At 45.6% G+C, this 26,209-nt stretch overlaps 2 protein-coding genes across 2 annotated transcripts; both read right to left on the bottom strand.

Annotated features, from left to right (window-relative positions):
- Positions 1-2,653: 2,653 nt before the first annotated feature.
- Positions 2,654-5,929, bottom strand: LOC136471474 (cyclin-D5-1-like). Its single transcript, XM_066469205.1, has 5 exons — positions 4,568-5,929; positions 4,396-4,482; positions 3,996-4,302; positions 3,783-3,916; positions 2,654-3,679 (listed from the first exon to the last, which is right to left on the bottom strand). The coding sequence occupies exons 1-5, from the start codon at positions 4,919-4,921 to the stop codon at positions 3,479-3,481; spliced, it is 1,083 nt and encodes a 360-aa protein (XP_066325302.1). The 5' UTR covers positions 4,922-5,929; the 3' UTR covers positions 2,654-3,478.
- A 14,369-nt stretch (positions 5,930-20,298) lies between these two features.
- On the bottom strand, positions 20,299-21,225 carry LOC136451325 (protein CLMP1-like). The gene has a single exon (XM_066452040.1). The coding sequence runs from the start codon at positions 21,223-21,225 to the stop codon at positions 20,386-20,388; it is 840 nt and encodes a 279-aa protein (XP_066308137.1). The 3' UTR covers positions 20,299-20,385.
- Between the last annotated feature and the right edge of the window lie 4,984 nt (positions 21,226-26,209).

Genomic DNA, 26,209 nt, shown 5'->3' with positions numbered 1-26,209 from the left:
CCACCTCACTCTCCTTTGGGTTACCAAGTTTCACCAAACCGTGTCTCCAAGGTTGTTTTTCACAGCATTGGTGACTGAGCTGATACATATTATATAATTCTCTTTTTGCTTAAACTATTCACCATGTTCGCTTGTTGGTTTCAGTCAGGGTTTATCAGTCAGCCAACAGTGTTTTGCTCTCACAACAAAACAGCACTAGTCAGGCTTATCAGCCCAGAAACCAACCAGCAAACAGGCCGATTGTTCCTTCCGACAACCATATGTATCTCTCATAACCAATCCTAATTCAGAACAGACAATACTATATTCCACTTGTAACTTTTAGATGTAGTGTTTGGTGTACTTTAATTTGACTAGTTAAATAATGCACGCCGTCAATGTTTACTCGATCAGATTAAGGTTGTATACAGTACTTATGCGAGTTACTCTTTTGTTTTCCTTCCTTCTGTCCTTTTTAAGAAACAGAATCAGGTTTTATCAGGTGTCCAGATACACCAAAATCATCAAAACGTACCATTGCCGTTCCAAAAGCCATATAGTACGATACCTTTTGATTTTCACGATGTTAAGGGTAAGGATTAGTTTTCTATTCTCCTCTTAATGAAATATATACTTTCCCCATCCACAAAAGAATGTAACTATACTTATTATGTAAGTCAAAGTAGCTTAACTTTGATCAAGTTTAAAGCGAATAATATTAATAATGTCTCTAACTAGGTTTATTACGAAAATATATTTTACAATTGATTTAATGATATTTATTTTGTATAATAAATGTTAGTAATTTTTATATAACTTTTGTGAAACTTCAAATCATTTTACTCAAAAAATAAGAACCGCATCTTTTTATGAACGGAGAGAGTACATGCTAACTGCTAAGACATGTTCACTAAAAAAATAATTGTCTAAAAAAATAACTTCTATATATTTGAAGAGTGACACATTTGAAGATATTGAAGCTCAAGCGGTTCAAATAACTTCTATATTTGAATCTTGAGTGTAGGTATTATCGATGTTTTGTACCAGCAATAATGTTCATGTGGGTATGCCCTATGATGATTAGGGGACTATATATGCATCAGATCTAAAGCTTGATAGTAACACAAGACATTGCTTTATACAAGTTTAGTCCATCATGAGAAGGCTTACATCATGCTTGGTGGATTGCATTGCTTGTTGTCATATGTTGATGCATGAAGTCCACGAACCCTTGCTCGCCTTATATAGTCCAGGTGATAGGCTTACATGGTCAGTTTCCGTTGCTACTAGGAATTGTTTTCTAGTCCTATTACACTAAGGTCTCCCATATCTAGATGCATATCTAACTGGATCCTTGTAGCTTATGGTAGGGTAACCTGTGCCCGATCCTACCCTATTTCTGTCTTCCAGATAATCCTTCCTTGGTGATACTCAGGGTCCATGTCCACAACATGTATGATGCTCTATCAAGATGGGTGCGACATTGCATAGATATACATGTCTCATTGCTCAAGAAAACCTAAGTGGCAAGTTGAGAGATACATAGATCTCACATAACCTTGAGTGTACTAACTCTACAAAAACCGAAGGATCTGGCTTCTACCAGATTCTTTGGTGGGCCTTTGACAATGGGTCCTCTGGTTGGGTGTTAGTGTTTACCAGAGTGTCCAATCCTTGGTAAGTTTATGAGGCTATAATGGCTAATTCGAGAAAAAAACATAGGGCTCGATTTCGATTAACTTAGAGTGTAACAACTAGTTTTGGGGGGTATGGGTGTAAATGCCACTTCACCCTCTCCCTTTGCTAGGCACGGTGTTCCCCGAGTTCTAACTTAAAGGTAAAGGCTTGTAGAGCTCTCCACAATACCTCTTTTGTAAGGCTTGTGTGGTTTGTGAGAGATAAATAAAGTTAGTTAGTTGAGAGGTTTAGTCTTTGTGAAAACAAGATAGTAATCCCATCCTTAAGAATGGAAGGGATCAAGATAACACCTAGAGGGAGGTCGCCGAATGATCCTGTTCAATGCACTTGGCACATGTGAACTTTCAAAGAGACACTAGAGTTGCATGCCAAGCCCTGTAATGTGTTTGGCTTAATGAATGAATATGGTGTTCTGTTCTTCAGCACTACTTTAATAGTACTTTTTAGCGAAGGAACAATGTTTTTCTCTTACAGTAAATCAGAAGCATCAGCCAAATTTCAGCGTTTTTTTTTTCCAAGAATAACTTGATCATCCACTGGGGACGACGGGTTCATTCTTTGCATTGTTTCCCCCGCGTGAGCGGGCGCCGTCCCCAGAGATACCGAAAGTACATTGAAAAGCCTTGCTGCTCCACTGTTCGTTTGAAGGTTGCATTGCGACCATCGCATGTAACAGCATGATGATCACTGATCAACCAAACATGGCAGACCCAGGTTGCAGAAAAGCCGCTTTGGATACTGGCTGCCATCTGCTCAACGAAAGGAGGATGCGAGAAAGGTCCTGAGTTCTGAACCGGACGGCACTTACATGGTCCTGTTCGGCTGGCTGGAAACGTTGATTTGTTGTGAGAGAAAAATATCGTTATTTCGCTGAAACAGTATAACCGATAAGTTCAAGTGAACATGGCCACGTATCTCTGCATGGAGCACCATCGACCTACGAGCTCAGACCGAGATGTAGAAGAGGACGGTGACGAGACCACATAAGCAACGCAGTCTGAATTCTGATACCCAATGCGTCTCAATTCTCAGAGCCACGTAGGGTTTACAGTTACAACTCGCTACAGATCAAGACAGTGCACTAGCAAGTACTAGTAGCAAGCGACCTAGCAGCAGCAGCAGCAGCAGAAGAAGAAAGAGCAAGCGAATCACGTGGTAAAGTGTGGTACAGGTCTGCGACTGCGAGGAGGAAACCACCCCGCGGTCACCATCTTCACGCACAGGGCATGTACACATCCACTTTCGGCAGGCATGGGCCATGCCGCTCGCTTGCGACGCTGCAGCTACCAGCACCATCAGTCCAGCACCATGGAGACCAACTAGCCGGCGCCGGCGGGCCTACCGGCTTCGGGCTTCCCATCCCGGGTGGTGGTGGTGGAGCTCACCGCCTTGTGCTGCCATGCTGCTTGCTGCGTCGTGGTTGTGGGCACACGCGCAGTCGCACTCGAGATTTTCTCGAGCTCTCCTCTCCTCAGGAAAGCTCGAGACTTTTTGTCCTCTTCTTTTGTTTTTCTCCATCCTCTCTCGCCATCTTCGATCTCACGACTCACAAGTCACTCACAAGGAACCAAACCAAACCAAACCTCTCCATCGCCAACACCGCGGCACTGCCGGTCACCGTTTCTCCAGCAGTGCGCGCGCCCGGCGCGTGATCAATCAAACAACTGAAAAGTCAAAGCTGCAAGAAGAAAGAAAAAAACTACATTTGGTGAAGAAGATTGGTCCCGGCCCTCGGCAGTCGGCACAGCACAGGACAACCCCGCAAAAAAAAAGATGGTGTCCACTGTCCAGGCGGTGCTTCTCATGTGCCGACGACGGCCGGCAGCTCCACCCGCGCCCTCTTGTTGCTGTCCGCCGCGGCCGCCAACGAGGAGGCCGCGTCGACGGACTCGTACGTCGTCGAGCCGGAGCTGGGTGGCGGCGGTCTCTTGGCCGCCTGCTTGCTCGGCGTCGCCGACGAGCTCTCGCCCAGCATCGTGCTGTAGCAGGCGTGCACGTCGCCCTGGTTGATCACCGGGAGAAATTGCATGCACAGATGATGTGAGGTTTCATGAGTTCAGACGTATCGGAAACAGAGCGAGGGCGCGAGGAGCAACTGCACTGACCTTGTCGAGCAGGCAGGACGGAGAGAGGCTGCTCATCTTGGACTCCAGCGCCTCCTTCGTCATGGGGCCGTGGGCCGCGGCCAGGACGGCGGCGACGGCCACGGTGGACGGCCGGTAGTCGAGCACGCTGGCAGCTGCAAGAACAGAGCACGGACACGGACGCGTTCAGATTCCCAGGCAAGCTCATGCAATGGTTGGCAGCGATTGGCTAACCTTCCGCGGCGGAGAAGATAAGGGCGGCGGCCTTGGCGGCGACGAGGCCGCCACCGCCGCTACCGTCGCCTCGGCGTAGCCTGGAGGAGAGGCAGGGGAGGTAGTCCAGGGGCGTGACGTCGCCCATGCGCCACCCCAGCGTGGACAGCACCAGCAGCTCCATGCGCCGGATGGAGACGCTGCTGAAGTCGTACTCGTTGTCGGCGCGGAACTCGGACAGCGCCGGCGCGCGGTACTCCTCCATCTTGGCCGCCAGGGACACGCACGCCACCGCCAGCAGCCGCGCCGCCCAGGGCATCACTGACCTCTGCACGCACACCGTACCGCCGCGTCAGTTAATCGGCGTCGTCGTCAGTGAAATCGATCATCGATGGGGTGGATGGATGGATGGACGACGCACGTCCATGCATCGGTGGAGGCAGAAGCGGTCCATGTAGGAGACGGCAAGGTACGCCGTGCGGTGGGAGAAGCCGAAGTAAGCCCGCGTCTGCATATGGCGCCGGCGGTGGTCAGAGGAATGAAAAATTGTAAAAGATGGATGCTTGTGCTGAATCGATCGATCGGTCGATCACCTCAAAAATCCACTCGACGGTGGCGCGGCGCGCGCAACGGAACCACTCGTCGGACGAGGCCGTGGACGAAGGGCACGTCTCGTCGCCGGCGATGTCGGAGAAGACGGGCGAGGACGAGGACGAGGGCGACGAGGAGGAAGGGGAGCAGCAGAAGCTGCTCTCCTTGGACACGAGGTGGTCCATGTACTCCTCCTGGTCCTCCTCCCCGGCGTCGCTGTAAAGAAAGGCGGCCAGCCTGCCGGCGTCATCGGCGCTCTCCGCGGAGCCGCCGGCGGTGTCGAGGTCGGCGCCGTCCTCTAGGCACATGAGGGAGAAGGAGCAGCCGGCCGAGCAGCCCTCCTGTGCTTCCCCCATAATGGCTGTCAGGCTGATCGACCCGCTGTTTCTGCCACCTGTCCTTTCTTGGTACGCCGGATGCTGGAGGTGGATCGGACCGGAGGAACCTGCTAAAGAGCCATCAGTATATGTTTCGGCCGCCGGAGCTGGCTGGCCGTGGAAGTGCACTAGTGCAGGAGGAGGCGGTGGAAGACGAGCGAGGTGGCTGGTGGTGCTTTAAAGTGGCGCTCTCCCGCTCCCCTCTCACGGTCGAGAAAATTGCATTTTTTCGACTAGAAAATTGTATATTTGGCACTCCAAACAATGCATTTCACGTACGTAGGACTTCAAACATCAGCTTCGTAAAAATAGATCTCCAAACGCTGCACACGCTTTATTTCCTTGCCATTATGCGTATTTATCTCTTTTTTAAGCTGTGTACATGTATTTGGCTGGAGCTCCTCGAGCGTTGCGGGGCAGCGCAGTGGAGCGCGGAGAGCCCCGCGATGTGCTGGAGATGGAGGCGTCGCAGGCGCGGGCAGCAGGACGCCAACAGCAGGCGGCCAAGGTTGCGCTCGTCGTCGGTGCCGTTTGGCTCGTTCCGCGCGTGGATGAGCAGGAGGTCGCTGAGCGCGGCAAAGGCGCCGGCGCCAGCGGCCGGAACGGCGAGGCTCGCGTTGCCCAAGGAGCGGCTCATCGTCTCGGCTCTCGCCGAGGTCGGCATCGCGGCAGATAAGAACGACTTCTTACTCTCAGGCACAGGCACAGGCACCCCCGCCGCTGTCTTCGTCTTCGCGTGTCGCGGCAGCACATGCACGGCGGCCTGAGGGCGGCGGGGCGAGGCCAGAGGACGGCTGGCGCCGGCGGCCCGGGTAGGCCAGACGCCGGCGGCCCTTCAGGATCCGGCGGCGGCGAGTCGAAGTCCTCCATGGGCGGCGCGTCGAGGAAGGGATCGGGCGGGCGGCGGCGTGCAGACGAAACGACGGAAAATACACATATTTGGAACAAAAAAAGAGATGAAATATACCAAATGGCAAGAAAATCAAAAGTGCAGAGCCATTTTTACGAAGCGTAATATGCAATTTTCTGCTCACAGTCTCACTCACGACACAGAGTGAGATTCTCTCGTTTCACTCGACTGCTAATCACTCTACAGTATACTAGGAGTACTTGGTTATTGTTTTTCTGAATGACCTCGGCGTGCTGTTGGTCAAGCTCAAGCAAAGATACCCCTTGTTACGCTTCGACTGAATTCATGATGTCGTGAGTTGAGAGGCAGGGGCAGGCGCCGATGGCGCTCCAAAGTTCCGAGCTCCAATCACCGGGCGGTGCCAGCCAGGTCCATGTCCGCCTCTGCACTTCTCTGACTTGGAGGAGGTAACTACTAGTAGTACTCGAAATTGTCATCCGCCAGGTTCAAACTTCGTAGTCAAATTAACTATGAGCTGTATAAAAGTATTCATTCATAGAGTATCTTATGTACATAAAGCCATAAAGGTAGTCAGTGAGAGGGTAATCTCGACCACCTCTCCTTCGCCACCTGTCATCCCCGAGAGTAGTTAACAACCATCAACCTGTTGCTGCCAAGCAGGGGCCATGTATGTTTCTTGTGCAAGTGTGTGGACAGTGTGAGACGAAGTTACTTGCTCATATCCAGGGATGAAAACGGATCGGATACGGACGGATATCACCGATATTACATTTGTTTTCATATTTCTGTCCGGATTCGGATTCGAATACGGATAGTGTCAACGATGTCGGATAGAATACGATTGGATATCGACATCATAAATATGCGATTTGAGTATTCGGATACGGATACGGTATCGGATGTTGGATATCCGGACTCGGATACGGACATATCTCAACCCCTCTAAACGGATTCGGTTTCGAATACGGTCGGAAAATATCCGTACCGTTTTCATCCCTACTCATATCCTCTCATTCGTGTAGGTCCGGTCCATGATAGTATACTAGCTACTAGCAATTAGGCAAAGCCTATCCAGCTATCCCCAAAAGTTGAAAGGAGACTCGAAGAAAATCAGGGCTGCCTAGACTTAATAAAGACATCACCCGAGTCTGACCTTACAATACTGAAATTTCAGCGCGTCCAAGTCTAGCGTAGTATTGAAATTTCAACCGACCTGTTCGCTCGTTGGTTTCAACCAAGGCTTATCAGTCAATCAACCGTATTTTTCTCTCACAACAAATCAGCATCAGTCGAGCTTATCAGCCCAGAAACCAACCAGCGAACAGACCGAACATCTGTAGCGCTCCAATTGGAACGTGGGAATCCGAATCCTAGTCCCCCCCCCAACCCCAGTTCCCATGGTGACCAAACTTTGCATTAGCAATTTATGGGAACCGTACAAGATTGTATCGGACTATATAGAATAAAGCAATTTAACTGCAAGAGATCGAGAACAAAGTTAGGGTCGTTTTAGTCTACTTTGCTATTCATTCATGGTTCTTTCGAATGCGTTGGCCAAGCATTACTTATTAATTAACATCGTACTAGTCCATGAGCCCATGCTCCTGCAAGGGCTAGAACCTTAATAAAAGCATAAGTAGTGAAGTTCGTCTTTAGTGCCTACAACTAATTAACCAATCAAATTTATTTAATTTTTGCTCGGTCACCCTCTATTTTTTTCTAACGTGTTGGTGCTTTTGTTACCGGCTGTGATTATGGAGTGTTATGCGATTAGCAAATCTAGATGGTAGCACACATGACATGGAGTTATACTAGTTCAGCAAATGGTGCCTTACGCCCAATGTATATAGTTGTAATGCTTGTCCGCGCTATGCGTGGGATGTATGATGAAGTGTTGCCTAACGAGGCTTTGGGTGATGTCACCATGATGGCCGTTTGGGGTTGTCGATTAGGTCTAGTGACCGCTGCCTCTTTATATAGTCTGAGAGGTAGAGTTACAAGATTGTTTGATTTTCTTTTCTACTAAGATTGATTTTATTTTCTACAAGGTTGTTTGATTTTCTTTTCTAGTGACCGCTGCCTCTTTAAATAGTCTGAGAGGTAGAGTTACTAAGATTGATTTTCTTTGGGGTTGTCGATAAGGATTGCAATAGATCATGGAAGGTACATGCATATGCCTTGTGTAAATAAGTCATGGAGAAACCCCCTTGTAGATGTAGAACTCTGAGTAGTTAGCTCAGTCATCCTATGTCTAATGGGCCGGATATGTTCAGCACGATGATACCTGAGGGTCGTACTATCACCAGTAGGGAACTCGGGTCCTTCACGATCAAACTACTATAGCCTTGATGTCGTCTCGATCGATAGGCCAAGTGCTTTAGCTTCCTCCGTCGAACAAGTATCTCAGTTTATGTCCTTACAGCGGATCCTTTTCGTTGCTTTGTACTCCCTCCATCCCAAATTATAAGTCATTATAACTATTTTGGAGAGTCAAAGCATCTCAACTTTGACCTAATTTGTATAATAAAATAATAATATTTATGGTACCAAATAAGTTTCATTAGATTCTTCATTGATTATATTTTCATAGTATACATATCTGATGTCATAAATCTTTGTAATTTTCTCTTTACAATTTTAGTCAAACTTGAAATGTTTTGACTCATCAAAAAAGTTTGAATGACTTATAATTTGGGACGGATGGAATAAGGCGGCCACGAAGGACTCAGTGAGTACTTGAAGAAAAAGGATTGTTCGACCAAGTAATATGCATCCTAGGGCAATCATATCCCGGTAATTGAGCTATTAACAAAGTTAGTCCGAGTGGTATCCAGCTATCAGGTGTCCAGTGCCCCCAATGGGCATTAGAGACGACATATCCGGGTAATATCTGAGTAAATGGATTTTCATAATCGGATATGATGTGTGTGGCATGTGCCCCAATGAGCTTCAGAGACAAGCGCCTTTTTAAACAAAATAGCATGTCTAGAAATCAATTTTATAGCAAAGCATGTACATTAATATAAAATGTCTAGAAATCCTGTGCATCAAATGTACTACTCCTACAATTTCTTCCAATTCCTGTGCATCACATGTTGATCTGAGAAACAAAAACTACAATATAAAATGGTGACTTGGGGAAGTGGTCAGTTGCATCTGGGGGCCGGTGGGGTCAAAAGTGTTTTGCTATCAATGAGAATCCAGTGACAGAAATACTATGTACGATCTTAGTGGCCTTGTTCGCTTGTCTTATAATTCGTATTTTTTTTATTTATCTTTTCAGTTAGAATAATATTTTTCTCTCGCAACATATCAGCTAAAATAGTATTTAGCCAATGACCACAGCGCAACCTAGTCATTACTCCTAGGGAAGGACGTGTACATGCTTGTGAGCTTTTCAAATGTACAGCTCCTACTAATGATGATGATGTTCCGATCGATCCAGATGCACGGAGTGTATAGTTAATAATCTTTTGGGAAATCCTGACATTAATCACCGGCCGGATATGATGCATGCCGTCGTGCTACCTAGGTCTTGTTTAGTTGACGAATTTTTTTGAAAATGATATTGTAGCACTTTCGTTGTTATTTGGCAATTAGTATTTAATCATAGTCTAATTAGGCTTAAAAGATTCGTCTCGTGAATTTCGTCTAAACTATGTAATTAGTTTTATTTTTTATTTATATTTAATGTTTCATGTATGCGTCTAAAGATTTGATGTGACGAAAAATCTTAAAAAATTTAGCAAAATTTTAGGAACTAAACAGGGACCTGGTGCATCGCCGGTTAGTAGTAGCAATTAATGGATCCTCCTCTGATCGATCTACAGCAAGCTGTCAGTGGGAAATAATCACGTACCCTGCACATCTAGATGAGATCCAGTACAGGTAAGCTCTACATCTACTACTAGCTGCCATGTGATTGCTGACCAAAAGGATGGGCAAGGCTACCATCAGAGCATGACGTACCATTAGGCCCAGTTTAGTTCCAAAATTTTTGGCAAAATGGGCATTGTAGCATTTTCGTTGTTATTTGGCAAATAGTGTCCAATCATAGTCTAATTAGGCTTAAAAGATTCGTCTCGTGGATTTCGTCTAAACTGTGTAATTAGTTTTATTTTTTATTTATATTTAATGCTTCATGTATGCGTCCAAAGATTCGATGTGACGAAGAATGTGAAAAATTTTGCAAAATTTTTTGCAAACTAAACTGGGCCTTATACAAGCGCCAAAGACGGATGAGGCCACGTTTAGCTCAAAAAAACAAACTTTCCCAAAAAAGTGTTACAATAGCCATCATATCAAATCTTGTGATATGTGTATGGAGCATTAAATACAGACAAAAAAAAACTAATTGCACAGTTTGGTTGGAAATCGTGAGACGAACGTTTTGAGCCTAATTAGTTCATGATTGAACACTAATTGTCAAATAAAAACGAAAAGTACTACAGTAGCCAAATTTTCAAAATTTCACGAACTAAACGAGGCCTGAATCCGAATAATGCATGCGAGGGAAAAACACTCCCTGCTGTGTTAGTGGTATAGTCAGAAACTTATAGAAGCCCGAGTGATTCTCATTGGGCAAAAAATATTTATCTAAAAGAAGAATATAGTATTTTTCTGTGGTACAAAATTAAGTTTCCTTTTGCACCGTTCGTTTTGCTGAAATTTAGCTTATGCTAATGCTTATGCTGATTTGTTGTGAGAGAAAAAAATATTATTTATTCACTGAAAAGTGCTGCTGAAGTAGTGCTCCGACGAGACCGGGCCGTGGCTCTGCCGGTGCCCTGTGTAGTCAAGTCAACTGAACTTGAGGTTTCATCAAGCAAACTGGAGTTAGTACGTAATACTTGAATTATAAGTGCAGTAAAACTTCTAGATTTTAGTATTACAGTACTTTTGATCTTTCAAAGCGGACGCACCAGGGTAGATGAAACACAGGCAGCATAGCAGGGGCCACGGACCACACTTGCACTGCGACGCCGAATTGCCGATCAGCCGATCGATCTCTTTTCTTGGTAACTAATTAACCTACCTATGCTAGCCTGCTACTGCTAGGCTGCTATGCGATGTGCCTGGGCTCTAGTACTCCGTAACTACTTATTTTCCCCAAAATAAATACTCCCTCAGTCTAAAAAAAGGTTATAATTCTAGAATGGTGCTATATTAAAGTATATCATTATACGTGTTTTTTTTAAACTCATTATACGTGTCTTTAAGGAGAAGCTCCAAGAGTTCAAACGGAGGTTGTTGAAAAGTTCCAAATGAGGGGATCTACGGCATACACATTTTTATTTTTGCTAATCATGTAGAGAAAGTATAAGATCACGTACCCAAAGCAATATGATCTCCTTATCTCAACCAAGCTTCCAAACAAGAAGTACTTAGACTTGTACAACATGGTCATCAAGCATATGATGCATAGCAGGCTAGCAGCATAGGCCTTGTCAAATTCTTAATCCCAATTGCCCACGCAGAAAGGGCTGTGATTCATGCGAGAATCCTTACTGCGCCCTTTTAGGGAGATCACCAGCAAGGATTCCTACTACCCGGTTAATATACGACGGCATGAAGACGGCCGAAAAGAAAAAAAAAATCCATGCCTTACAACCTTTACCTCTTAAGACTGTTCAACTATCACATTGTTGAGGCATGCGGGGGCATAAGACCTATTTAAGTACATTTACAAGACATCCAGTTTTACAGTTGAGGAGTTAAGGTATCCATTTTTAGAGTTTTGGGAGAAAATCGGACCATGATGATAGTTTTGAGAGGCGAGGGATACTTTTTCTCGTATATAAAAATATCTAGTTGGGCTAATGGTCCTGTTCGCTTCTCTTATAATCCGTCTTTTTCAGCTTGTTTTTTCAGTCAGAACAATATTTTTCTCTCATAACAAATCAACCGGAACAGTATTTCGGCTTATTTTTTCAGCGAAGCAATATATTATACCAACAGTGCGCCGTGATAATAGTAATAGGATTCAGGGCCAGTTTGGATGCTAAATTTTTTGGCAAAACGCTACTGTAGCGTTTTCGTTGTTATTTGGCAATTAGTGTCCAATCATAGTCTAATTAGGCTTAAAAGATTCGTCTCGTGGATTTCGTCTAAACTGTATAATTAGTTTTATTTTTTATTTATATTTAATGCTTCATGCATGCGTCCGAAGATTCGATATGACAAAAAATCTTGAAAAATTTGACATTTTGGGTGCAGCTAAACAGGCCCTCAGAGACTGAGAGTGAGCGGTCAGCCGGTCACACGTCGATCCACTGTGGCCGACGACCAAGGGATTTAAGGTGGGTGAGGTTGCGCCGTGCCCGGCAGAGCTGCGCAAGCCTCCAAAGTCCAAAGTCTTCCCGGTTTCAATCCGAACATGCCACCTCCTGCGTGTTTCACAGCAAATTGACAGGCCGCAAGTATTGGTGTAGTATGGGCCACACAGATCGACCTAGGGAACGAGGAAATTCGAAGGCTCCTCTGAGTGTGTGTGTGTGAGAGTGGGTGTGATGAAGCGTCACGGGAAGTTATCTAGTTTTGAGGGTTTTTGAGGGGAAGCTAGTTTTGAGTTGGGATAGTTAGAGCTTCGAGTTCAGGTGATGTGCTGGTACAGTCTCCTTGGTAGGGAACGAAGGGCCGGACCCAGAATTTAAGACTAGGACCAAATTGGGCAAAAATACTGATAGCTTACATCATAATATTTTTCACGACCGTGCCACTTATAGGCACGTATTTTATTAAGAGAAATTAGAAGTACATTACAAGTTAGCTGCTCATTGGTAAGCGCCAAGCTTGCCAGAGAGACGGAGAACCAAGACACAAGAAAAAAAAGAACTACTACTGAAACAAGAACTGAGGGAGAAAAGACAGTAAGCCTAAAAACGACATCGACTCTTTAACCAGACAACAACGCACACGGCCGCTCAGCCCGCGCACAAAGCAACAGAACCGGTTCTGTGACGATAGGGAGAGACAACTGGTGGCTGCGTTAACTTCTTAACGCGTCTACGGCAGTAGCCCATAAACCTCTGGGACAAAGTCATCTAGGAGTGCGTCGTCTGGGAAAATAACCTTGAAAGCCTCATGCTTGGACTCCGAAAGCGGCTCAGCAAAGACGGACTCCAACTTCTGTGTCTCTGCAGTGTCAATGGGCTCGGAAGCATTCACGAGCCCCGACTTGACCATAAGAACCTTCTGCGTCTGGAGAGTCGGGTTAGGCACCCGAGGCTTAGCAGCTAAGCAAACACTTCTCATGGGCAAATCAACACTGGGTTGGGCCCGAGCAACCCTGAGGATAGGTCTTCCCTAAAGCACAGGAGTTTGGAAGGCTGAACAGACTCTATCCTCAATCATGCGTGGAATGCCAGCAATTGAAGCATGCTGAACATCCAGAATTCCCTGCCCAGGGAAAGACTCATCTGAAGTAACAGACACCTGGAGGGCGTCTGTGGCACACGAGTGGGACTTGGCCCCGAGACGGCCACTGTGATGAAGAGAAGCCGATGGCGGCGAGCGGGTAGACCGACACCGAGGCACGGCCTCAGGAGACCCATCCATGTCATTAGCATGCGCCGCAGATGTCGTCAGCTTCGGCGGTGCCGACGGCGGCGAGCAAGGCTGTGCGGCACCGTCGTCCGAAGAAGAGCAAGGAGGTGGCCTTTCGCTTAGACATGCCTCCGCTTCAACCAGCATGGGATCGAAGGGCCAGTGCGAAACCTCGGAGCAATGGTCCACCGCGAACTCTGGTTCCGAGTGCTTTGCACCATCAGCCCTGCACATCCATGTAGGTCGACGACCAGTGTCACTGGCATTGACATCACGCCCCACTCACAGAACAAGGGGTCCTAAGGGATGTCGGGCAACTGTGGCCTGGACACGACCATGGCCTCAAGATCTTGTCCAGGAGCGATCGTCGACGAGCGGCCGCAGTGCTGCAAGGTTGTGTCCTTGCCCTGGCCCAGCGCCGCACCCGTACCAGCACTACCTACGACGCCATCACCACCGAACTTGGACTTCTTAGGCCATGGTGTCGAACGACACCCGAACACAGCACCCCGGGAGACCAGGGATGCAGCGCTCGACCGCGTGCAATCACGGGCAAGGTGTTGGAATCCATGGCACCGAAGGCATCGCCGTGGCAGCCTACACGTCGCCACACGGTGGGACGTGGAGAGGCAGTTGAAGCATTTGCCGTGCAGCTCCTCCAGGATCCATCGAGGCGGCCTCTTCCGAGGTTTGGGGGCCTGATTGCGCACACCCTCGTGAGCCAAAGCTCGTGGAACGCCAGCGCCCCCCTCCAGGGACCTGCGCCCCCAGTAGACAGGAGGTGGGCGACACTGTGGGACCGAGCCTCTGGTGGACCGGCATGCGACAACTAGCGCCACACGCGACATGCTTACGCCGATGGTTCCTAGAACAGCGCCAACACCCGGCCAGGTCACCGGACGGAGCGCCCATCCTGACCGTGGGGCCAGCCTAAGCAACGACGATGGAGAGCACCCACCTAGGCCCCAGCCCCTGCTCTGATGACAACAAAGATGAGTGGAGCAGCGGCAATAAGCGTTTGGTGACGTCCAGGTAGGAGGCAGGGGGTGCCATCGGCGAGCAGCATGAATCGGAGTCTCCAGAGGGGCTCTCCCCCACCCATCACAGTGCCTAGGAGTGGCCCACGGAGCCACACGCGGGGTAGAAGGGTGGGGCCAGAGGGGAGAGGGGGACTTAAAAGCTCTAGTTTGGTTTTGGTGAATTGATGAAACCCTAAGTGCTAACCTAGTTTATCAAAGTGATTATGAGATAGGTAGCACTACTCCAAGTGGTGAAGCAACTGAAGATCATGACATGACGATGGTGTTGCCATGGTGATGATCAAGTGCTTGGACTTGGAAAAGAAGAAAGAAAAACAAAAGGCTCAAGGCAAAGGTATAAATGGTAGGAGCCATTTTGTTTCGGTGATTAAGACACTTAGCGAGTGTGATCACATTTAGGTTCGATAGTCGTACTTTTAAGAGGGGTGAACTCATATCGAAATGCGGTTATCAAAGTGCCACTAGATGCTCTAACTCATTGCATATGCATTTAGGATCTAGTGGAGTGCTAACACCCTTGAAAACATTTTGTGAAAATATGCTAACACATGTGCACAAGGTGATACACTTGGTGGTTGGCACATTTGAGCAAGGGTTAGAAATTTTACCAGCGGAGTGTCCGTCCGTAGAGCGCGGATAGTTCGATGGTGCCACCGGCACCCTGTATAGAAAAGACAGGGTTTCACAGAGTGGGTCGGATGCTGGCCTCAACTGGACCGACGCGTCCGGTCAGTGGAAGCAGTGAAGATGCTGGCGTCGGTCTTTGACTGGACGCTGGGTCACTTCGTGACCGGACGCTAGCAGGGTGCATCTGGTCCTGCTGACATGGCAGCGCACTGAGGAGATAGAGAGTGACCGGACATTGGGTGAGTCCGGTCGGGCATGACCGTACGCGTCCGATCACGAGTGGAGGCTTATTGGAAATGACCGGACGCTGGGGTCCTACGTCCGGTCATGATCAAACTGACATTTCCGATCACAGCTAGAACCTTACTAGAAGTGCTGGACGCTGGGGTCCTACGTCCGGTTGTGGTACTGTGCTGTGTCCGGTCATCACTTGATCATTGGGATCGGGCACTCAGTATTTGAAGAGAGGGATGACGTGGTAGCCATCCATTGACCGGACGCTGGTAGGGTGCATCCAGTCGATCTGATCGGAGCATCTGGTCGCCCCGACTTGTGCCCAGTGAAGTGGTACAACGACTCTATTTTGTGGGGGCTTCTATTTAAGCCCCATGACTGGCTCAAGCTCACTCTCTTGGCCATTTACATTGACATAGCAACCTTGTGAGCTTAGCCAAAGCCCTACCACTCATCTCCATCATGGATTCAACATCTTTGTGAGATTGGGAGTGAATTCAAGTGCATTGATTGAGTGTTTACATCTAGAGGCACTTGGTGTTCGTGTTTCGCCGTGGGATTCATTTGTTACTCTTGGTAGTTGCCACCACCTAGAAGCCTTGGAGCAGCGAGGATCGTCGAGCGAAGGTTGGTGATTGTCTCCGGCTCCGATCATGGTGATTATGAGGGGTTCTTGACCTTTCTCTGGCGGAGAGTCAAAATGTACTCTAGTGAATTGCTCGTGGCTTGTGTGATCCTCATCTTGTGTTGGTTGTGTGGCACCCTATTGAGGGTTTGGCGTGTGATGCCAATTAGCGCGTGAACCTCCAAGTGAGTGAATCGCCACAACGAGGACTAGCTTGCCGGCAAGCAAGTGAACCTCGGTAAAAAATCATTGTGTCAACATTTGATTCCGAGGTGATTGGTCTTCATTGGTATTCATTCTTGTGATTGATTAGTTCACTCCTCGACTCGGTAGTATAACCATCTTGCTCACTCTCTTTATATTACCGCAAACTAGTTATCAAGTTCTTTAGTGTAACTAGTTGTGAGAGCTTGTTAGTTTGGTTAGTGTGGCTCTTTAGTTAGCCTTTGAGAGCACACTAACTTAGTATAGTGACATAGCCATTGTGTGGTTAGAAACTATAGAAACTAGAATTGTGTTAGGTGGCTTGTATTTTTAGTAGGCTAGCGCAACACTTGCTTCGTCTCATAATTGTCTAACCGGTTTGCTAAGTGTTGTTGTAGAATTTTTTAATAGGCTATTCAACCCCTTTCTAGCCATTAGGACCTTTCAGGAGTGGGGTTTATTAGATGATGGAGAGGAGGTGGACGCCGGAGCCGGACTGGCTAGCAGCGGGTTGGGGACGCCCATCAGCCCTTCGCAATAGGCGATGGAAAACCTTCAAATTACCCATGAATCGGTAGATTAGCTTATGGGAACATGAATCTGGAGGCGATTGGTGGAGATTTGGGGATGGTTGTTCGATCTGGGGGAGGGTGGTGGGTCGACGACGGTGGAGCCTTTCCGCCTTGAGCCATAGTAGCGGACTCGTGCTTACATCATAATATATATGACTATATGTGTGTGTCAATGTCACATAACCTTGAAGACATCCCCGTGGAAAATCTACTCTCTCCTACTAGTTCGCTTGTTCTATGCGTGCAAGATGATGATCGATGATTGTTGCTTCTGAGGTTCACTGGTGCTGTATTTTCATGTGGCAGCGGTCTTACTGTTGCCTCCTACGCGAGGGTTTTGTTTTATTTTTTTTCTTAATTAATTTTTATAAAACTTCTTCTCTATTAATATATACCCAGCATGCTCTTGGCGCCGGTTCTTCAAAAAAAAGTTACAAATATAATACGACACAATAGTACGGACAATACAGTACAATTCATGGAAAATAACATGGAACATTATAAAATACTCTATGCATACTTAAAAATAAAGTCGTTTTGGACAGCGACACGGTCTCCAAAGTATTACTTTGACTCCTTATTTTTATAAAAATATTTATCAAAAAGTGATATATGTATATTTTTATGAAAGTATTTTTCAAGACAAATATATTTATATGGCTTTCATATTTTCAAACTCAATAACTTAAAAATTATTCATGATTTATATTCCCAATGTTTGACCCAAGCCTTTTCTAAAATAACTTTATTTTTAAGTACGGAGGGAGTAAGTACCTAGTGATGAATGGGTGCATTCGCATCTTCCACTTCCATGTCCTCAGTAGCAACTTCTAATTTGGACAAGATGTAAGAGTTAATAACTGCTGTTGCCTTTACATGTGTTTTTCACCTTTGAGGTGTGCGATGTAACTAGGGATGAAAACGGTACGGATATTTTTCGACCGTATTCAAAACCGAATCCGTTTAGAGAGGTTGAGATATGTCTGTATCCGAGTCCGGATATCCAACATCCGATACCGTATCCGTATCCGAATACTCAAATCGCATATTTATGATGTCGATAGCCAATCGTATCTTATCCGACATAGTTGACACTATCCGTATTCGAATCCGAATCCGGACAGAAATATGAAAACAAATATAATATCGGTGATATCCGTCCGTATCCGACATAGCATCTTCCACTCCGAATACTCAAATCGCATATTTATGATGAGACGAAGGTTTCGTGTATTTAGGTTTCGATGACAAAACACCCAAATGATTTCTTGTCCATTACTCTTTAGAACGACGCATGACCGGTACATCCACGTTTCTGCAATATAATATATTGTAAGAAAGTACCACCAAAAAGTAATGCTGACTTGATAAAATGTGAACCTAGTGCTAAAATGTAGCTTTAGTTAGCATTTAAAACTGTGTACTTGGGTGTCACCCTTCTGGCCTTCTCTCAAACAAGACTTGATAATCTGAAACCATGTTATTATAGACCGATCGACGCCTTTGATTTCCAGCCCCTGCGGGTGATAGATGGACCGGGCGTTAGCTCAAAATAAAACCACGATATATGCACGTTGTTTTTGATCAGTTGAAACTTCACAATTTTGATATAATCTGAACCTATATATATCCACAAAAGAAGGCCATGATATATGTGATTATTGATCATCACATTTTAGCTACATTTCAGTACCTATTCGGCCCGGCCTTACTAGTTAGTATCAACCAAAAAAAACTTATATTACCTACCTTAATAATATGCAGGCTGTTTGATTTTTCAGCTGTATATAACTTTTGTTTCCTCTCCTCGGTTATATATTTATTATTAGTCCAGTTTTCTTTGGGATTAACATCATGTGGGATGCCTTCTTTAACACAACACACAGCATGTGATTGGAGGTAACTTTCTGGCGAATGTCTACAAAGCTGGTGCTACCAGACCTGAAATTAAAGCAACAATGCGCATCCAGTGGACTTTAACTGACAGATTGTCTCGATCGATTGGTCGAGTTAAATAATTGTACATAAATAATTGTCATGGTAAAGTCATAAGAAAATAAGGAAGTGATAAGTAAGAACTAGCAAGATGGCCAGTACAAATTGCACGGCTAGCGTGCTGTCAACCCTAGCTAGGACAACTCAATATTATACTTTCCACACTCATTTCACTTCCGTATCTAGCTATCGAATTTATAACTTCATTAACATTTTTATTGAAGTGTTTCATCTTTAGCAATCTGCAAGCTAGCTATGCCATGCTCTTTTATTTTACCAATGTCACGACATCGATATTAGAGTCGTGCAACCTTTATGCCATTCTCACGGCGTCCCCAACGGTGTCTCAAATAGCTAGCGAGACGAGAACCAAGCGTAGCTCGGGTGGCAAGGTCCGGTGGCCGGGACCTTCCGGCCAGGGATCGAGCCCCAGTGGCTGTGATTTTCTGGTGTCTCATCAGGGTTCGATCCCAAATAACTCTATTGTCTCTCGCGCGTGGAATCATAAAGGGAATATGACGCACCTCGTTGTCTACGGATCCATGGACCCAGTGATCTCATAAAGAACACGATCTTAGAATCTAGGTGTGGTTGTAAGATCTGTTTGTGTACTTATGGTGTGAGTGAGTGTGGTGTGTGTGGTGTTGGTGTGTGTCTGTTCACGAACAGATACTACAGTTGTACCTAGATGACAGGAAAAAAAAAAGCTAGCGAGGTGTATTTTTATACTATCTGTAGAAGAGAGACGGCGAGAAGTGAACTCGCTATAAAATATGTGTCTGCCTCTCTCCTCTTCGCATGTTTTGCATGTCTTGCGCTTCACTTTTTTTATTCTATATTGTGTGCATGTCGCTAGCCATTTGGTGCAGTTCATTGCGGACGTCCTCATTAAGGGGGTGTTTGGTTCTTTAGTCGCTCTTAAAATTTATGTCACATCGAATGTTTAGATACTAATAAAGAGTATTAAATATAGATTAATTACAAAACCAATTACATAGATGGAGGCTAATTTTTGAGACGAAAATTGTAAGCCTAATTAATCTGTCATTAGCGTATGTTTACTGCAACACCACGTTGTCAAATCATAGATTAATTAGGCTTAAAAGATTCGTCTCGCAAATTAGTTGTAAGTTATGCAATTAGTTTTGTAATTAGTCCATATTTAATACTCCATACATATGTCTAAACATTCGATGTGACAGAAATTTTAGAAGTTTCTGCCGGAACCAAACAGCCCCTAAGTCACCTACTTATAAGTTATAAAAAGTGAAATAAGTGACTGATTTTGTCAAATACCACCAACTTATAAGTCACCCCTGCTTATAAGAAATAAGCTGGTTTACCCCTGCTTAAAACTTATAAGACACCATTTTCCGCATGGGGCCCACACCTTTCACTTAACAGGCATGAGCTTATAAGTCATCTGCAACCAAACATGCATGACTTATAAGTCATTAGTTTTCAATCACCTGACTTAATAAGTCACCTGACTTATGGAAACCAAACAGGGCCTAATTGATGGTTATCAATATTTAGGCCCTGTTTGGCATAGCTCCAACTCTGGGTGGAGCTGCTCCACTTCAGAACTCCAGGTGGAGCCAGCTCTAGGTGGAGTTGGAGCTGTCTGATTGAGGTGTTTGGCTGAGAGGATGTCCCCAGCTCCAGAAAAGAGGAGTTTGAAGGTGAATTGTCATTCTTGCCCCCAACTCATGGTCCCACCTGTCATCCTTTTATTCTCCTCTTTTCTTCCTCAGGGACAGCAAAGTAGCAGGATGGGGTGGTGGTGGTTGTTTCTTAGGGAATGGGCGAGCGGGGAGGGAATGGCCAAGTCCAGCGACAACTGCGGAGGCACCAAGGGCAGTGGGGGAGGGCCGGCTGGTGGGCTCGGTTGCCGAGGAAGCGGAGGCAGCCGAGGACGCGTTGACACGAGCGCGTAGTCGGTAGGAGAGGTCGATGGCGTCGCGGTGGTCAGGGTCGAGCGCGAGGAGCGCCAGCGTGTCGGCGAGGGCGAGCTCGTGGCGGCCGAGCGTCTCGAGCGCGCGGGCACGCCGGAGGAGAGCGCGCGGGAAGCACGGCTCGGCCTGGAGCGCGAGGGAGCACTCCTGGGCGACGGCCTCGTGGTCCACGGGGCGGAGCTGGAGGAGGCAGGCCGCGCGATTGCTGTGGAAGACGACGCAGTCGGGGTGGCCGCGCGGGGCGAGGCGGAGCGCCAGCTCGTACTGGCGCAGCGCCCCGGCGTAGTCGCACGACTGGAACAGGCGGTTGCCCTCTTCCTTGAGCTCGTGCGCGCACGGCGGGCACGGCGGCCGGATTTGGGCGGGCACGGCGGCCGGAGTTGGGCGGGAACGGGGGCCGGAGCTAGGCGAGCGGGCGACGGAGATGCTCGAAGACCTTTGCGAATCCAGCCGGACGGGGAGGGAGTCACGGCGCGGGGGCTCGGAAAAATAGAATCGAACCGTTTTTTCTGTAATCAGTGGCATTGGTGGGTAATTACCCACCAACTCCACGAGGAGGTTCAAAAGAGAGGGTTCTGGAGCAGCAAATGAGGTGCTCCAAAACTCCACCCCCATTTGCACTATAGCTCCATGGAGTTGGCAGCTCTATGGAGTTTTGGAGTTTGGGTGTTTGGCTGAATTTTTTGCTGGAGTTGCTGGAGTTCTGGAGTGGAGCCATACCAAACAGGCCCTTATTGTCGTTGTTAGAGGCTATGGCTCCAGGGATGATTCTCTTAAGCAAACCGCTCGTGGAAATCGCCATATTTAGACAGCTACACCAAAAAATATGATTCCCCATGAGCGGTTCACTTAATTGGAAAGTATGTCAGTTCATAAAAAAATTGAAAAGTATGTTTACCTGCCCCTTGAAATACTTTATTTTTTTTTACAATCAATGGTGCAACAGCCCCCCGATAATCCATTTTAACAAGCCCTAAAGATGGTTTATGTAGTAGTGAGCAAGCCCTAGTTTCCACTAATGCAACAGTTAAGTATGCATTTTATATTTTTATTATGTTTTGTATGGTTTAAATTTCAACTTTAAACATAAATACATTATTAATTATATCACATATATGAGCTTTATATTTTTTTAAATAACTAGCTATTATGCTTGTGCGTTGGAATGGGACGTACAATTTATTGTGTGGTGTTTATACCAATGATAATAAACTAACTATTTTTACTGAACTTTAATCAAATAAATTTGACAGGAGATTAATTTTAAGGCCCTTAATAAATGATAGTACAATAAATAATTAATCACATATAAGAGTTTGATAGGAGATTAATTCAACTTAAATAGGTGCCTATTGTGTGCACGGTGAAAAACGAACGAAATGCCTGCGCGCATGCTGCAATGAGATGGGCTCAAATGGCCAGGTCATGACATGAGTGGTACGGTGCCGAAGAAGGTTTTGCAGCTCTAGATTCAAAGCGAAAATGATGAGAGTGAGGGAGAAATGAGGGACAGACGGTGGGGGAGAGAGTGAGTGTGAAGGAAAAAAGAAATTTACCGCTTTTAATATAGGTATATAACACATAGTTGGGTAAAAGAGAAATATGTATAGGGTTATTTTAACCTAATTATTTATGTCATAGCAGTGGAGAATAATTTATCAACATGTATAGCGACATTTTGATTTTATTTTCTCTAATTTGTGGCCTTGAGAAATAATGTGGGGGTTCATTTTATTGACCAAATATACTAATATAATAAATTGATCAAGCTAAGAAACTTTTGTCACCTTATTTAAAGTTTAAACTAATTCTTAATTATTGCCAAGATCAAAATCAAGTTCCCTAATAGGTAGCCAAACATAATGTCCAAGAATTTGCATGCCAAACCCCATGCACCAACCAAGCTTGTCTCAAACAAACTCTCGTCTTTTAATTTGTGTTGAATAGAAACTGTCCCAAAATAAATGTATGTCTCGTTTTTCAAAAAAAATATTATTAGTTTTATTAGATTTATAGAAATATTATTGCCATTTCTATCTTCCGTTATGTTATTTTGGAAACATATTCTACTATTAATTTAATGATATTTGTTGTACCTCATAAATATTAATATTTTGATATACTCTCCCCGTCCGGGAAAGAATTCAACTATAGGTTGCGTGCCAATAAAAGTAGTTCATGTTGGATCAAATTTCTAGTGAATAATGTTCATCTTTATGGCTCAAAATCAATTTATTATGAAAATACATTTCGTAATTAATCTAATGATATTTATTTAATGTCATAAATATTGATACTTTTTTATCTATAATTAGTCAAACTTAAGATACTAAAACGGGACACTGTGCTAGAATTACATTCTTTTCTGGACGAAGGGAGTATTTGTCAAACTTAAAAAACTTGACTGCTCACAAAACCATTTTTCGCTGATTTCGTTGTGGTCTATAGAATGAGTGTGCTGAAAATTATAATCATCGGCAACCATCTCTTTCACCGCTGACTAGCTACTGGTATTCCCTCAGTTCTGAAATAAATAACATTCTAAGGTTTAAAATTTGTCCTAGATAAATAGCACTCTATACAAATATGGAACATTATCTTCTAAAACAGAAACTAATCATTGATGCATGCAAATGATAACCGCCAAATCCAATAGATATTCTCCGAGAAAGGAAAGGAGACGAGAGTACATGTGTCTTTTATCAACGTCCTTAATCTGAATTTTTCCAAAAACTTATATATTTATGACATAGAGAGTATGTATGAACAATGTAACTGCCATGTTTGACAAGTAAGCAAACAAAACACTGGATAAATGAAGTCATTGTTCGGTCATGTCCTGTCCGTGTCACTAACTCGCATTCATGGACAGGGGCCTACCTCCATGCCCGATGGCACGGTGACATTGGATTGAGGCTTGAGACACTAGAGCAAGCAACCAAAAAGGTGGCGCGCCTACTACTAGGTGCGCTGGCACTACTGGAGCAAGTTTGTCTCCACCGCCCCAGTCACTCCTGTTTTATTAGCATAGAGAAATGTTGCAGTGACTCTGACATATTTTATTTATCTGTCCTTTTCAAACGAGAATTTTTTTGGATACATGACATTTTCCATATATAAACAGATGAATCGGTTGGCTGTTGCTAGACAAATTAAAGGCAACCCGCGAAGGCACGTATACGTCCGGCCAAAATTTAATGATGTGGTCGGAAGGTTTAGCTTTAATGGGAATGTGTTAATATGCTACTAGAGAGGTTTTATTTCTGATTTAAATATCAGTAGAAAAACGTTTACAAGGGCCACACTGTTGATCGGGGAAAAAAGGCTAGGGTTCCAAAAAGGAGTTGTATATCAAGTGAGGTCAACTTCTGCACTTAGTGTGGCTCAGCTGATTGATTTCTTGTGATGGAACTTGTCCATCTGAGTTGAAGCTGGTCCTCAGTTTGATGTGTGTGCTTGTATTTTTTTGGATTTATTTTAGAATTTAACAACGTTGTTCTTTTAGTATTTTGTAATGACTTCTCAATCTTAAGATCTGTCGCTCAGTCTTTCAGGGTGCTCACAGAGATAGGGTGTTGTGCAGGTATTTATACGGGGCCTTGTTTAGATGCATTCCAAATTTCATGTTTTTTCACTCTCTCTCCATCACATCAATTTTTAGCCACTTGCATGGAGTATTAAATGTAGGTAAAAAAAATAACTAATTACACAGTTTAGTTGGAAATCACGAGATGAATCTTTTGAGCCTAGTTGGTCCACGATTGGACAATATTTGTCAAATAAGACAAAAGTGATATTATTTATCGGATTCACTTTTTTTCGCAATCTAAACGAGGCCCGGGTGAGTGTATGCGTATCTAACAACCTGAGAACAACCTAGAAACGGTTTAGCATGGAAGGAGCAAAGACTCTTTATCTGCGCTCGCCCCGAATCGTTCTCCTACTCTCCTTCCTCGAGTCGCACTGCCCCCTTCCCACCACCATCCTTGGCCAGTGAGGTGCCTCGCCACCAGTCGTGCGTGTCGTCGACAAACCACTCCCGCCGCTCCGCCCTCCCCTAATCCGAAGCGAAGGAGTCACTTCCACCACCTTGGCATCTCTCGTGCCGCTGACCTCACACTACCATGGCCTCTACCCCACGTCCTCGCCATTTCCTAATCCCAATCAGAGGATGTGCAATCCCTGGCCGGCTGGCCCCCGGACGCTGGCTCCGCCAAACCAGTTGTCCTCTGCAGCTCCGACACCGGAGGTATTCTACCGCTGTCCCCATAACCTAACCTCATGGCTGCCGCCCTCGACCTCGAAGAAGACGACAATGCGGGCGTCGTCCAATCACGCAACGACGGCTGTCAACACGTTCAACTCACGGCAGCGCAGCATGCAGGCCGTATAAAGATCGTGCAGAAATTAAGCCATCACGACATTTCATAAAAAGCTTTGTTGGAACAGACGCGAATTGAATTTTAATAAGCACACATCTAATTGACGGGTACATATGGAAGGCCCCAACCCCCAAGGGTTAGCGATCATAACAAATTAAAAGGCTGCACGTTCGTTGGGTGGTTGAATAAGGTTGCAGGCAGGCTTTACAGTTGACATGCATGTCATGCATCATGCATGCACTGACGGAAAGCCTATAGGAGTACTCCTATGCAACTGCCGCCCCCTGTCCGTCTGATGCATCCGTTAAAGTGGCTAGACCCCATGTTTTGCATTGGACTTTAAAACTCACTAATATAATCTCCCACTCACCCACTGCAAATCTGCAATCACGATGCTGCTGCTGCACTGCATGGACGCAGCATATGGGTCGTGTTTGACCGGCCGGCCCGGCACGGGGTTCATGAGCACGTGCAGAGATCGATAGCAGACGCACGGATGCCATTTGGTGCACTGAAATATACATACAGTACGCTCGTGTCCAGTGTCAGAGCGACGACAGCCGATCGAGAACCAATGGATCCATGCCGTCTAGCAGCTCTCCCATTTGCTGCATGATAACGTAGTAAACCCATGGCGATCCATAAGATAAGATGGTTAGTTAATTAACTTAAACACCTCTTTAACAGCTGGAAGCAACAGGGACCACCACTTCTACTTACTATACATTATTTGTCCTGAAATGCGAAATACATCAACTCAAGTGTGGCTACTACAGTTTTTCAGAGGTGCGCGCAATTGTACTTACCAGAGTTTTACAGTGCCATGCATTTATGTGAGCTCAAGTGGCTTTTGCCATTCGTCTTAAGTAAAGTTTCAGAGAAAGGCCGGGTTGCAGATATTTTCAGTCCGGACGTGATCAACACCGCCACAGTGTTGATTTTAGGAGACAGCAGGCGTCTGTCTGACAGAGGCGGGCAAAAAAACGAAAATGACCTGGTATAATACTCGTACTCCACTGCGAGATCAATATAACAGTAACCATTTGCGAAAAAACAGGCAGAGCTTCTTTGTGTTAGGATGCTGCAGGAGGATTTCGGACCACAAATTACAACAGAGGATTGCTCGGCACAACTTTTGGCCCATCGCGATAAAGGCCCAGCAGCCCGACTGGCTTGACATGGGCCTTGAGCGAGCAAGAAGATGTAACCCTACTTCC

This window comes from Miscanthus floridulus, chromosome 1 (genome assembly GCF_019320115.1).
Source record: "Miscanthus floridulus cultivar M001 chromosome 1, ASM1932011v1, whole genome shotgun sequence".
NCBI classification, from domain to species: Eukaryota; Viridiplantae; Streptophyta; class Magnoliopsida; order Poales; family Poaceae; genus Miscanthus; species Miscanthus floridulus.
Note: the sequence above shows the minus strand (reverse complement) of the source record. Positions and strands in the feature narration are given on the sequence as shown.

What these genes read in the sequence shown, in the direction of transcription:
- LOC136471474 (XM_066469205.1), bottom strand. Translation starts at nt 4,921, where the DNA reads ATGGGGGAAGCACAGGAGGGCTGCTCGGCCGGCTGCTCCTTCTCCCTC. An exon ending in CCGTCGAGTGGATTTTTGAG is followed by an intron (nt 4,483 to 4,567) that starts GTGATCGACCGA and finishes CGCCATATGCAG; the next exon opens with ACGCGGGCTTACTTCGGCTT. An exon ending in CGTCCTGCCTGCTCGACAAG is followed by an intron (nt 3,680 to 3,782) that starts GTCAGTGCAGTT and finishes GTGATCAACCAG; the next exon opens with GGCGACGTGCACGCCTGCTA.
- LOC136451325 (XM_066452040.1), bottom strand. Translation starts at nt 21,225, where the DNA reads ATGGGGGTGGAGTTTTGGAGCACCTCATTTGCTGCTCCAGAACCCTCT.